General features: G+C 42.7%; 1 protein-coding gene across 1 annotated transcript in view; it reads left to right on the top strand.

Annotated features, from left to right (window-relative positions):
* Window positions 1-12,093, top strand: part of DBX2 (developing brain homeobox 2) — a 73,639-nt gene extending 61,546 nt beyond the window's left edge. The window contains 2 exon segments of the mRNA XM_038765269.1: window positions 1,863-2,050; window positions 11,517-12,093. Of these exon segments, the coding sequence (XP_038621197.1) occupies window positions 1,863-2,050; window positions 11,517-11,846 (518 nt within the window). The 3' untranslated portion in view covers window positions 11,847-12,093.
* The last annotated feature ends 493 nt before the right edge of the window (window positions 12,094-12,586 follow it).

Below are 12,586 nucleotides of genomic sequence, written 5' to 3'. Positions count from 1 at the left end.
TAAAATAGAGTAATAAATCCATACAAACATATATACTGATGCTGTGGGGAGGGGAAGGAGGTAGTGCGGGGGATGGGGAGGAGGAGAGGAAAAAGGGGGCAAAAGTCACTTGTCTGCTGTGTGACATTGGGTAAGTTACTTCATTTCTCTGGGCCTCAGTTCCCTCATCTGTCAAATGGGGATTAAGACTGTAAGCCCCATGCAGGGACTGTGTCCAACCTAATTACCTTGTATCTATCGTAGTGCTTAGTAGAGTGTCTTGCACGTAGTAAGCACTTAACAAATACCATTTTTTAAAAAAGCATCCTGTACTTGGTCTTACTCCTCTCTTTCTTTCTTCCCTCTTTGGAGGGGAGCTAAGCTGTGGATTGAGTTCATATTGCTCATCAAGAGGGACCCTTCTTTCCCTTCGGCAAGGGTGTTGGGCGGGGTTGCTTGGGACAAGTATTTACTCCTACCTAGTTCTACTCCTCTCTGTATTTCACCTTCATTTTGGGAGGGAAGCCAAGTTCTCCGGCACCTTCTGCTAATGGGGTGGGGTCCTCCTTGCCTGGTGGTTGGCTATTCTGTACTAGGTATTAATGCTACTTGCTGGAGCTGATTTACCTTGGCCTCCTGTACAAGATTTCCCAGAATATTCTGCTTTGCTTTGTCTTGTCTTATGCTGTCGAGTCATCGCGACTCCATGGACATATGCCTCTCAGAATGCCCCACTCTCCCCCTGTAATCATTCTGGCAGTGTGACTTTTCTTGGTAAAAATAAAATGGTTTACCATGGCCTTCTTCCATGCCTTTGTTTGTGCCTTCTGGTGATCATGATTATAAAAATCACTAAATCAAGAATCGAATTGGGCTTTTTTAATGGGAAAAACAACTTTTAGTCTGTTATCTTTTTTATGATACATTTGAAGTTGATTTCACTCTCACTGCATCATCTACCCAGAGGTAGGACACATGAACCCGCACTCTTAGGATCGCACCTGGAGCTTTCCAGGATTCTACCAGGCTCGGTTACTGGAAGGAGAGTCAAACAGAGGGCTACCCATTCCCTTCCTAGCTTGGCCAGTGGCTAGTGAGTGGAAGGCAATCTGCTACAAGTCAAATCTCTTCTGTGCTGGGCAGCAGCGGCGTGGGAGAGATTCGAGGGTGGAGACTCAAGTTTACTGAATGGAAGGAGGCAATGATAAACTATTTCCATATTTTTACAAAGAAAACTCTAGGTTACACTACCAGAATGATTGCAGATAGAGGTGGGACGTCCTGGGAGAGATGTGTCCACGGAGCCGCTATGGATCGGAGATGACTAGACAGCATAAAACAAGACAAGGGGACACATGAACACATCTGCTAGTTTATAACTCCTCACGGGCTAGGAACATGCTTGTTTAGTATATTATACTCTTCAAAAAGTTTAGCACAGTACTCTACACACATTCGGTGCTGAATAAATACTACTGATTGGTCGATTGATTTTGACCATACCTACAAAATGTCAGAGCTATAAAGGAAGTAGGAGAGAGAATTTGGCCTTTTATGCTTATATTATTAATGCTAGTCTTAGGTTAAATGGGCCTGATTTGTATTTTGTTCTGAACACTTTCAATTCCAGCCATCGTCAACCAAATCAAAGCATGTTCTGAAGCAGTTTCCCAGGAAAAACATGGACGGCTTTTTAAACCCAAATTGTTTAATAATTGACTCAATCATCTATTTTGGGGAGTAATATGGGGATTTGTTCAATATAAATTATTTGATTTTTTTAACTTAAAATGGACAAGACTGGTTGTAAGTCAGAATATAATACTTTGGGTATTGACTGTAGGCAGCAGTAAATTCATTTTTTTATTTTTAATTTCCAATAGGGGAAGAGAGCATGCTGCCTCTCCTGACACCAGACTCTACATCCAAAGCACGAAGGGGGATTTTAAGAAGAGCTGTCTTTTCTGAAGACCAGAGAAAAGCCCTGGAGAAAATGTTTCAGAAGCAGAAGTATATAAGCAAAACAGACCGAAAGAAATTGGCCATCACTTTGGGATTGAAGGAGTCGCAGGTATTTAAGAAGAACCCTTCCCCTTCAGCTTTGTCCAGTCACATCCCTCCTTTCCTTCACTGCCCTTCTAAATAATAATAATAATGATGGCATTTGTTAAGCGCTTACTGTGTTCAAAGCACTGTTCTATATCTGTTCCATCCCTGAGGCATTTCCCGACTAATCACCCATCACCCCTGATGCATTTCCTGATTAATCACCCATCACTTCTGCCATGAGATCTCCACTGATTCAGCCCCAGTGTATGTACCTGTGTTTGCTTTTGATTAATTTATGCATTATGTTTATTATTTTTAAATGATTAATGATAATTATGGAGAATGAATTATCTGTTAAGGATTGAGGTAGGCATAATAGAATCAGATCAGTGACAGATTCTGTCTTATATTCTAAGACATAGGGTGAACAGGTTTCTTAGAGCCATCTGGGACTAGAACCTCCAGTGTGGCTTAGTGGATTGAACACGGGCCTGGAAATCAGAAGAACCTGGGTTCTAATCCTGGCTCCACCACATGTCTGCTGTGTGACCTTGGACAAATCACTTAACTTCTCTGGGCCTCAGTTACCTCATCTGTAAAATGGAGATTCAGAGTGTGAATCCCATGTGGGACAGGGACTGTGTCCAACCTGAACAGTGCTTGGCACATAGTAAGTGCTTAACAAGAACCATAATAATAATGATAATTATAATAATTGTTATTATTATTCTGATTCCCAGCCCTCAATTCTTCCCGTGAGGCCATGCTTCCTCCAATATTTGCATCTATAAGCCCTTTCCTAAACTATTATATATAAAACTGTCTGCCCTGTAAGGTTGTAACTTCCTTAGGAAAAGAGATGCGTTTCCCATCACCTAGTACAGAGTACTCTCTGCACATAGTGGGAATTGACACAGTTCTGCTGACTAGCTGCTAAATGTCCACAGATTATTTGTGTGTTTGAAGGAAGGATTAATGTAGCAATGGGCCTGAAAGTCAGAAGAACTTGGGTTCTAATCCCAGCCCCACCATTTGTCTTCTGTGTGACCTTGGACAAGTCACCTAACTTCTTGTGACTCAGTTCCCTCATCTGTAAAATGGGGATTAAGACTGAGAGGTCCAGGCTGGAGAGAGAGCTTTGGTAATCATCCATGTATAATGCTAGACAAAGCTGTAGGAGTGAATGAGTTCTCCAAGGGAATGGGTGAAGATGGAAATTAGAAGGGAATCGTTCAGGAGATGCAGCATGGCATAATGGGAAGAGCATGGGCCTGGGAATCAGAGGACCTGGGTTCTAATCCTGGCTCTGCCACTTGTCCGCTGTGTGATCTGGGGCAAGTCACTTAACTTCTCTGTACCTCAGTTACCTCATCTGTAAAATGGGGATTAAGATTGTGCACCCCATGTGGGACATGAATTTTGTCCAACCTGATTACCTTTTATCTACTCCAGCACTTATTACAATACCTGGCAGGTAGAAAACACTTAATAAATACCACGGAAAACCTCAAGTATTCTTCTGTGCAAATGTTAAGCATTTTTCTTCACACAACCTAATCCCATTGACCTTTGCTCTCATTCTCTATTCCTCACACTGTATTCAGCAGGAAGATCATGTGTAAAGGAAATATAAAATAGCATCCTGTAGTCAGATGCAACTACTTTGTTTAGTCTTAATCAATCAACTGGGAGGCCAAGAGTGGTAATTTGAAAATCTGTTTTCCAATGGAAAGAGTCTTCCATCCTGTGCTTTATAGTAGAGTCTGTGCTTTCCCAGTCCTACATACTATAATAATTTTCTTTCTGTATGGTCTTAAGTGAATATGATTACTGCATATGTACGAAGCTAAGAGGAGTATGAAAATAGTGTAGTAAGTAACCAAGTAACCACCAAGGAAACTTCATGGAAAGGGCTGTGTTCTAATCCTGGCTCCATCACTTGCCTGCGGTGTGATCTTGGGCAAGTCACTTAACTTCCCTGAGTCTCAGTTCCTCATCTGTAAATAGAAATTAAATATACGTTCTCCTTCTGTGAGCCCCATGTGGGACAGAGACTGTGTCAAATCTGATTGCATCACATATATCACAGAGCTTGGCACATAGCACTTAAGAAATACCACAGTTTTTATCATCAATGTGAAAAAAACTGTTCCAACTCTTCCAACTGTTCCAACTTCACCAACTGAGGCTAGTCCATTGTTCCTGATGGGAGTCCCCATCATCAGCATTCCATTATCAAAATCAGTGTTCCTATGATGACTTACCTCTTAATGTCATTCTTCTAAATTTAAATTTGTTAGATGCAGTGCAAGTCAATCAATCATTCATTCAATTCATTCACTTGTATTTATTGAGTGCTTATTGTGTGCAGAGCACACAACTGGAAAGTACAGTTCTGCAACAAATAGAGACATCTCTACCCAACAACGGGCTCACAGTCTAGAAGCGGGGAGACAGACAACAAAACAAAACAAAACAAGTAGACAGGCATCAATAGCATCGATATAAATAAATAGAATTATAAATATATACACATAATTAATAAAATGAATAGAATAATAAATGTGTACATATATATGCAAGTGCTGTGGGGAGGAGAGGGGCGTAGACCAGAGGGAGGGAGTCGGGGAGATAGGGAGGGGAGGAGGAGCAGAGAAAAAGGCGGGCTTAATCTGGGAAGTCCTCCGGGATGAGGTGAGTTTTCAGTAGTTTGAAGAGGGGGAAGTGTGCTAGTTCATTCAATTCATTCACTCGTATTTATTGAGTGCTTACTGTGTTCAAAGCACTGTACTAAGCCCTTGGGAGAGTACAACACAACAACAGACACATTCCCTGCCCACAATGAGCTCACAGTCTAGAGGAGGGGAGACAGATATTAAGTTATATAAATAAATGAATAAATAAGTTACAGATGAATACATATATGCTGCGGGGATGGGAGGGAGGATGAATGAAGGAAGCAAGTCAGGGTGATGCAGAAGGGAGTGGGAGAAGAGGAGAGGAGGGCTTTATCAGGGAAGATTTCTTGGAGGAGATGTGCCTTCAGTAAGACTTTGAATGATAATTGTTGTATTTGTTAAGTGCTTACTATGTGCCAGGCACTATACTAAGCACTGGGGTGGATACAACCAAATCAGGTTAGACACAGTTCCTGTCCCACAGGGGGCACACAGTTTTAATCCCCATTTTATAGATGAGGTAACTGAGGCACAGAGAAATGAAGTGACTAGCTCAAGGCTAAGCAGCAGACAAATGGCAGAGCTGGGATTAGAACCCATGACATTTTCATTCATTCATTCATTCATTCAATCGTATTTATTGAGCACTTACTGTGTGCAGAGTACTGTACTAAGTGCTTGGGAAGTGCAAATCAGCAACATAGAGAGATGGTCCCTATCCAACAATGGGCTCACAGTCTAGAAGGGGGAGAGAGACAACAAAAGAAAACAAGTAGACAGGTGTCAATACCATTAAAATAGAATTATAGCTATATATACATCATTAATTAAATAGAGTAATAAATATGTACAAATTTGCACAAGTGGTGTGGGGAGGGGAAGGGGATAGGGCAGAGGAGGAGGAGAGGAAAAGGTGGGGGCTCAGTCTCGGAAGGTCTCCTGGAGAAGGTGAGCTCTCATTAGGGCTTTGAAGGGAGGAAGAGAGCTAGTTAGGTGGATGTGTGGAGGGAGGGCATTCCAGGCCAGAGGTAGGACGTGGGCCAGGGATTGATGGAGGGACAGGCGAGAACGAGGCCCAGTGAGGAGGTTAGTGACAAAGGAATGGAATGTGTGGGCTGGGCTGTAGAAGGAGAGAAAGAAGGGGGCGAGGTAGGAGGGGGCAAGGTAATGGAGAGATTTGAGGCCGAAAGTGAGGAGTTTTTGCTTCATGCTAAGGTTAACAGGCAACCACTAGAGATTTTTGAGGAGGGGAGTGACATGCCTAGACCATTTCTGTACAAAGATAATCCAGGCAGCAGACTGAAGAATAGACTGAAGTGGGGAGAAACAGGAGAATGGGAGATCAGAAAGAAGGCTGATGCAGTAATCCAGTCAGGATAGGATGAGTGACTGAACCAACAAGGTAGCGGTTTGGATGGAGAGGAAAGGGTGGATCTTGGAGATGCTGTGAAGGTGAGACCAGCAGGTTTTGGTGACGGATTGGCTGTGTAGGGTGAATGAGGGAGCGGAGTCCAGGATGACATCAAGGTTGCGGGCTTGTGAGACCAGAAGAATGGTAGTGCCTTCTACAGTGACGGGAAAGTCAGGGAGAAGACAGGGTTTGGGAGGGAAGATAAGGACATGGACATGTTGAGCTTTAGATGGTGGGCAGACATCCAGATGGAGATATCCCGAAGGCAGGAGGAGATACGAGCCTAGATGGAGGGAGAGAGAACAGGGGTGAAGATGTAGATTTGGGTTTCATCAGCGTAGGGATGATAATTGAAACCGTGGGAGTGAATGAGTTCACCAAGGGAGTCAGTGTAGATAGAGAACAGAAGGGGACCAAGAACTGACCTTGAGGAACCCCTACAGTAAGGTGTTGGGAGGAAGAGGAGGAGCCCATGAAGGAGACTGAGAATGTAATTTTGATTCCCAGTCCCTTGCTCTATCCACTACACCATGCTGCTTTTGGTCTGTGGGGAACAAACAGCTCTTACAAAGGGAAGTAGGTCCCATGTTAAAGTCTCTGAAGATAAATTATGTCCTCAAGTCTGTTGTCTTCTGCCCTCTCTAAGGTTGTCAAAGATCTCCTTCTTGCCAAATCCAATAGTCTCTACACTTTCTTAATCCTCCTTGACCTCTCAGCTACCTTCAGTACTGTGGACCACCCCATTTCTCTGGGAAACATCATTTAACCTTCAGTGAAGTGAAGGTTACTATTACTACTAATAATAGTATTTTTAAGTACTTACTATGTGCCAGGCTCTGTACTAAGCACTGGGGTAGATCCAAGGTAACTGGGTTGGGCGCAGTCACTGTCCCACATGGGGTTCACAGTCTTAAGTCTTAATCCACACTTTACAAATGAGGTAACTGAGGCACAGAGAAGTTAAGTGACTTGCCCAAGGTCACACAGCAGAAAGTAGCAGAGCCAGAATTAGAACCAAGGTCCTGTGAATCCTAGGCCCATGCTCTTCCCACTAGGCCATGATGCTGCTTTTGAAGTATCCCCTTCTATTTTCCAATGTCACCTACTCCCTTGAAGGAGAACTCATTCAGTATTACAGCTTTACCATTTCTACGTGGACGATTACCAAATCTCTCTCTCTAACCTGTACCTCTCTTTTTCTGCCAACTCACATTTCCTCCTGCCTTCAGGAATCTGTATATGGATATTCATCCAACACCTCCTTCCCGTCTCATAAGCCTGCAACCTTGGTGTCATCATTGACCCCGCTCTCTCATTCACCTCACACATCCAGTCCATCACCAGAACCTGCCAGTCTCACCTCCACAACATGACCAAGATCCGCCCTTTCCTCTCCATCCAAACTGCTACCATGTTAGTACAATCACTCATCCTATCCCGACTGGATTACTGCATCAGCCTCCTTTCTGATCTCCCATCTTCCTGTCTCTCCCCGCTTCAGTCTTTACTTAATAATAATAATAATGGCATTTTTGTGCAAAGCACTGTTCTGAATGCTGGGGAGGTTACAGGTGATCAGGTTGTCCCAGGTGGGGCTCGTAGTCTTCATCCCCATTTTACAGATGAGGTAACTGAGGCACAGAGAAGGTAAGTGACTTGCCCAAAGTCACACAGTTGACAACTGGCAGAGACAGAATTCAAACCCATGACCTCTGACTCCAAAGCCCGTGCTCTTTCCACTGAGCCACTCTGCTTCACTCTGCTGCCCGGATTACCTTTGTACAGAAACGCTCTGGGCATGTCACTCCACTCCTCAAAAATCTCCAGTGACTGCCTGTCAACCCACAAATCAAGCAAACACTCCTTACTCTCAGGTTCAAGGCTGTCCATCCCCTCGCCCCCTCCTACCTCACCTCCCTTCTCTCCTTCTACAGCCCACCCTGCACCCTCCACTCCTCTGCCGCTAATCTCCTCACCGTACCTCGTTCTTGCCTTTCCCGCCATCGACCCCCGGCCCACGTCCTCCCCCTGGCCTGGAATGCCCTCCCTCCACACACCCGCCAAGCTAGCTCTCTTCCTTCCTTCAAAGCCCTGAGATCTCACCTCCTCCAAGAGGCCTTCCCTGACTGCCCCCCGGTTTTTTCCTCTCCTCCTCCTCGTCCCCTCTCCATTCCCCCTGCCCTACCCCCTTCCCTTCCTCACAGCACTTGTATATATTTGTACATATCTATTACTATATTTATTTTATTTGTACATATTTACTATATTTTATTTGTACATATTTACTATATTTATTTTATTAATGATGTTTATATAGCTATAATTATATTTATTCTGATGGTATTGACATCTATCTACTTTTTTTTTTTTGGTCTGCCTCCCCCCTTCTAGACTGTGAACCCATTGTTGGGTAGGGACCGTCTCTATATGTTGCCGATTTGTACTTCCCAAGCACTTAGTACAGTGCTCTGCACATTGTAAGCACTCAACAAATACAATTGAATGAATGAGCATCAAACTTAATAGATCCAAAACAGAGCCCCTCAATTCCCACCCAAATTCTGTCCTCCCCATGACTTTCCCATCACTGTAGACAACACCACCACCCTTAGTCTTACAAACCCTGGACATTATGCTGAACTCATCTCTTACATTCAACCCACATATGTCCACATGTCACCAAATCCTATCAGTTCTACTTTTACAACATCTGTAGGAACAGACCTTTCCTCTCTATCCTACTCCTACCATGCTGATCCAAGCACCTATTACATAACAATAATAATGATGGTATTTGTTAAGCACTTTCTATGTGCCAAGCACAACATGACTCAGTGGAAAGAGCCCGGGCTTTGGAGTCAGAGGTCACGTGTTCAAATCCTGGCTCTGCCAATTGTCAGCTGTGTGACTTTGGGCAAGTCACTTAACTTCTCTGTGCCTCAGTTACCTCATCTGTAAAAAGGGGATTAAGACTGTGAGCCCCCCGTGGGACAACATGATCACCTTGCAACATCGCCCGTGCTTAGAACAGTGCTTTGCACATAGTAAGTGCTTAATAAATGCCATTATTATTATTATTATTATTATTATTGCTGCATCAGCCTCCTCACTAACCTCCCTGCCTCCTTTCTCTCCTCTCTCCAGTCCATACACTTTACTCTAATGCCCAGTTCATTTTTTTCTGAAAGCACATTCAATCCACATCTCCCCACTCCTCAAAAGCCTCCAATGGTTACCCATCCATCGCTGGAGCAAACAAAAACTCCTTTCCCTTGCCTTTAAGGCACTCAGTCAATTACCCCATTCCTACCTTGCCTTGCCAGTTTCCTCTTGCAACCTAGCCCACGCACTTTGACCCTAACACACCAAAGATACTCACTGTATCTTAATGTTTGTCTCACTGCTGACTCCTTGCCCATGTCCTCCCTCTGGCCTGGAATTCCCTTCTCTGTAGGTGACATCTTCAAAGCAGTACTAAAATCATTTGTCTTCCAAGAGGCCTTACATGACTAAGCCCCCTTCTCCTCATGCTATTCATTCATTCATTCATTCATTCATTCAATCATATTTATTGAGCACTAAATGTGTGCAGAGCACTGTACTAAGCACTTGGAAGTACTGGAAAGTATTCGCCTTTCCTTCTGAGCCATCTTTGCACTTCAGTATAGACCTCCCACAACCCAGCACCACAGCACTTCTGTGGTGCCATTACTCTGCCATTTCCCTTATGTGTATTTCATTTTAATATCTGTCTCTCCCTCTAGACTAGACTCCCTCTAGATGAAAGTCCCTCATTATCAGGGTTCATGTCTACCAACTCCTTATGAACAGAGTCCAGGCCCAGGTGTCAGAGGACTAAGACTGCCCTACTGAGAGCTCACCTCCTCCAGGAGGCCTTCCCAGACTGAGCCCCCTCCTTCCTCTCCCCGTCCTCCCCCTCCCCCTCCCCCTCGCCTTACCTCCTTACCCTCCCCACAGCACCTGTATATATGTTTGTACATAGTTATTACTCTATTTATTTTACTTGTACATATTTATTCTATTTATTTTATTTTGTTAATATGTTTTGTTTTGTTGTCTGTCTCCCCCTTCTAGACTGTGAGCCTGCTGTTGGGTAGGGACCGTCTCTATATGTTGCCAAATTGTACTTCCCAAGCACTTAGTACAGTGCTCTGCACACAGTAAGCACTCAGTAAATGTGCTTGAATGAATGAATGAATGAAATTCTAATCCTGGCTCTGCCACTTGCCTGCTGCATGTCTCTGGGAAAGTCACTTAAGTTCTGTGCTGTTTTCTCATCTGTGTAAAGGGAATTAAATATTGTTCCCCCTTCTACTCATACTGTGAGCCCCACCCATGTGAGACGGGGACTCTGTCTGACCTAACTTGTATCAACCTCAGAGCTTGGTACAGTTAATCAATGATTAGCATTTGTTAAGTGCTCTCTTTGTGCAGAGCACTGGACTAAGCGTTTGGGAAAGTAAAATTATAAATGCTTGGTACAGAGTAAGCACTTAAATACCACGATTATTGGTATTATTACTCCCCAAAATGCTTAGTACAGTGTTCTTCACGCAATATTCACTCATATCATTCAATAATAATAACAATAATTCGAACATTATTATTATGGTATTTGTTAAGCATTCAATTATTATTATTATTATCATTATTATTTGTTAAGCATTTACTGTGTGCCAAGCACTGTTCTAAGCACTGTGATAGAGACAAGATAACCAGGTTGTCCCACTTAGGACTCACAGTCTTAATCCCCATTTTACAGATGAGGTAGCTGAGGCACAGAGAAGTTAAGTGGCTTGCCCAAGGTCACACAGCAGACAAGTGGCAAAGCCAGGATTTGAACCTATGTCCTTTGACTCCCATGCCTATGTTCTTTCCACTAAATCGTGCTGCTTCCCTAGTACTACTGATCGGTTGATTCCAAATTGAACTCCATCTTTTTGGACAATCTAGGACTTTGTCATCATTCTTCACATTTCAATAGAGTAGTGCTTAGAACGGTGCTTTACACATAGTAGGCACTTAACAAATACCATCATTATTGTTATTATTATTGTCTCAAGAATTGTAGCCATATCTTCATTACCACTGTTCACTAAATCATTCCATAAATCAACACTGAAAATGATATTCTTAGTGGCATAATAAAGGTCTGGGGATCATTTCTACTTTATTGCAAAAACCGAGGATTAAGCAAAAGCCAGACATGGAGAAACAAAACAAGCCACTAATCTTCTTAGCCCAAGATTTTTAGAAAATAAAATGTGAAAAGTCCAACATCAAATCGAAAAGAATCACAATGGTGTTTTGTAAAAACTGGAAGAATTAATGTTGAGAATGGACAAAGGCTGATGATGGTGTTTAACTATTTTTATCAGGTGAAAATTTGGTTTCAAAACAGACGGATGAAATGGCGAAACTCCAAAGAGAAAGAAGTGCTTTCCAATAAATGTATCCAGGAAGAAGGCCTTCAAGAGAAACATGTCTCAAGGTCTGCCTTGAGTTTTACCTCTCCGTGCCCAACAGTATGGGAAGTGTCTCAACAAGAGTCAAATTCAAAATGGAGGGAGAATTCACCAGAAACTTCAGAAAGACTGAATCTCGAGGATTCAATGCAGCCCTCTCGACAAGAAAACTCACTTCAAAGTGCTTTATATCTGTACTCTGAAGAGGGCACTGGAGACAAGGGAATTACTACAGCCATTTAAAAGAATAACAAAGTTCTGTACTTTGCTTAAAGTATACAGACTTGAAGTGGGTACTCTTCTCAAACTAACAATGTTGCAGCACTCTAAATAAAATTATTTTGTTTGTTTAAAACCTAACACCATTAAAATGATACAGGAACTAATGCGTTAAGAACATTCGTTAGCATTCATTTTATCCATTTTTCTTCCGGTCTCGACCTGAATTTTTAACTGAAATTGAAACTGTTCGGAACAATAAATGAAGTGAAGAAGGCATATTTAAATTTCATTATCTGTGCGTGTACGTGTGTATGAACATATATATATATATATTCATACATATATATTCATATATATATATTCATATATATGTATGAAGCTGCATATGTGCAGCTTCCTAATTTTGATGTATAATAATAATGATGGCATTTATTAAGCGCTTACTGTGTGCAAAGCACTGTTCTGAGCTCTGGGGAGGTTACAAGGTGATCAGGTTGTCCCATGGGAGGCTCACAGTCTTAATCCCCATTTTACAGATGAGGTTACTGGGGCACAGAAAAGTTAAGTGACTTGCCCAAGGTCACACAGCAGACAAGTGGCAGAGCAGGGATTTGAACACATGACCTCTGACTCCAAAGCCCGTGCTCTTTCCACTGAGCTAAGCTGTATGTTTGCAAAAGGAATGTTTTGTTGACATTTCAGTGAACATCACTCTCCCTGAAGCAAACATGAGTTCCTACACCTATCACTAACCACAAAAT

The sequence above is a fragment of the Tachyglossus aculeatus genome, chromosome 2, assembly GCF_015852505.1.
Source record: "Tachyglossus aculeatus isolate mTacAcu1 chromosome 2, mTacAcu1.pri, whole genome shotgun sequence".
Taxonomy (NCBI): Eukaryota; Metazoa; Chordata; class Mammalia; order Monotremata; family Tachyglossidae; genus Tachyglossus; species Tachyglossus aculeatus.
Note: the sequence above shows the minus strand (reverse complement) of the source record. Positions and strands in the feature narration are given on the sequence as shown.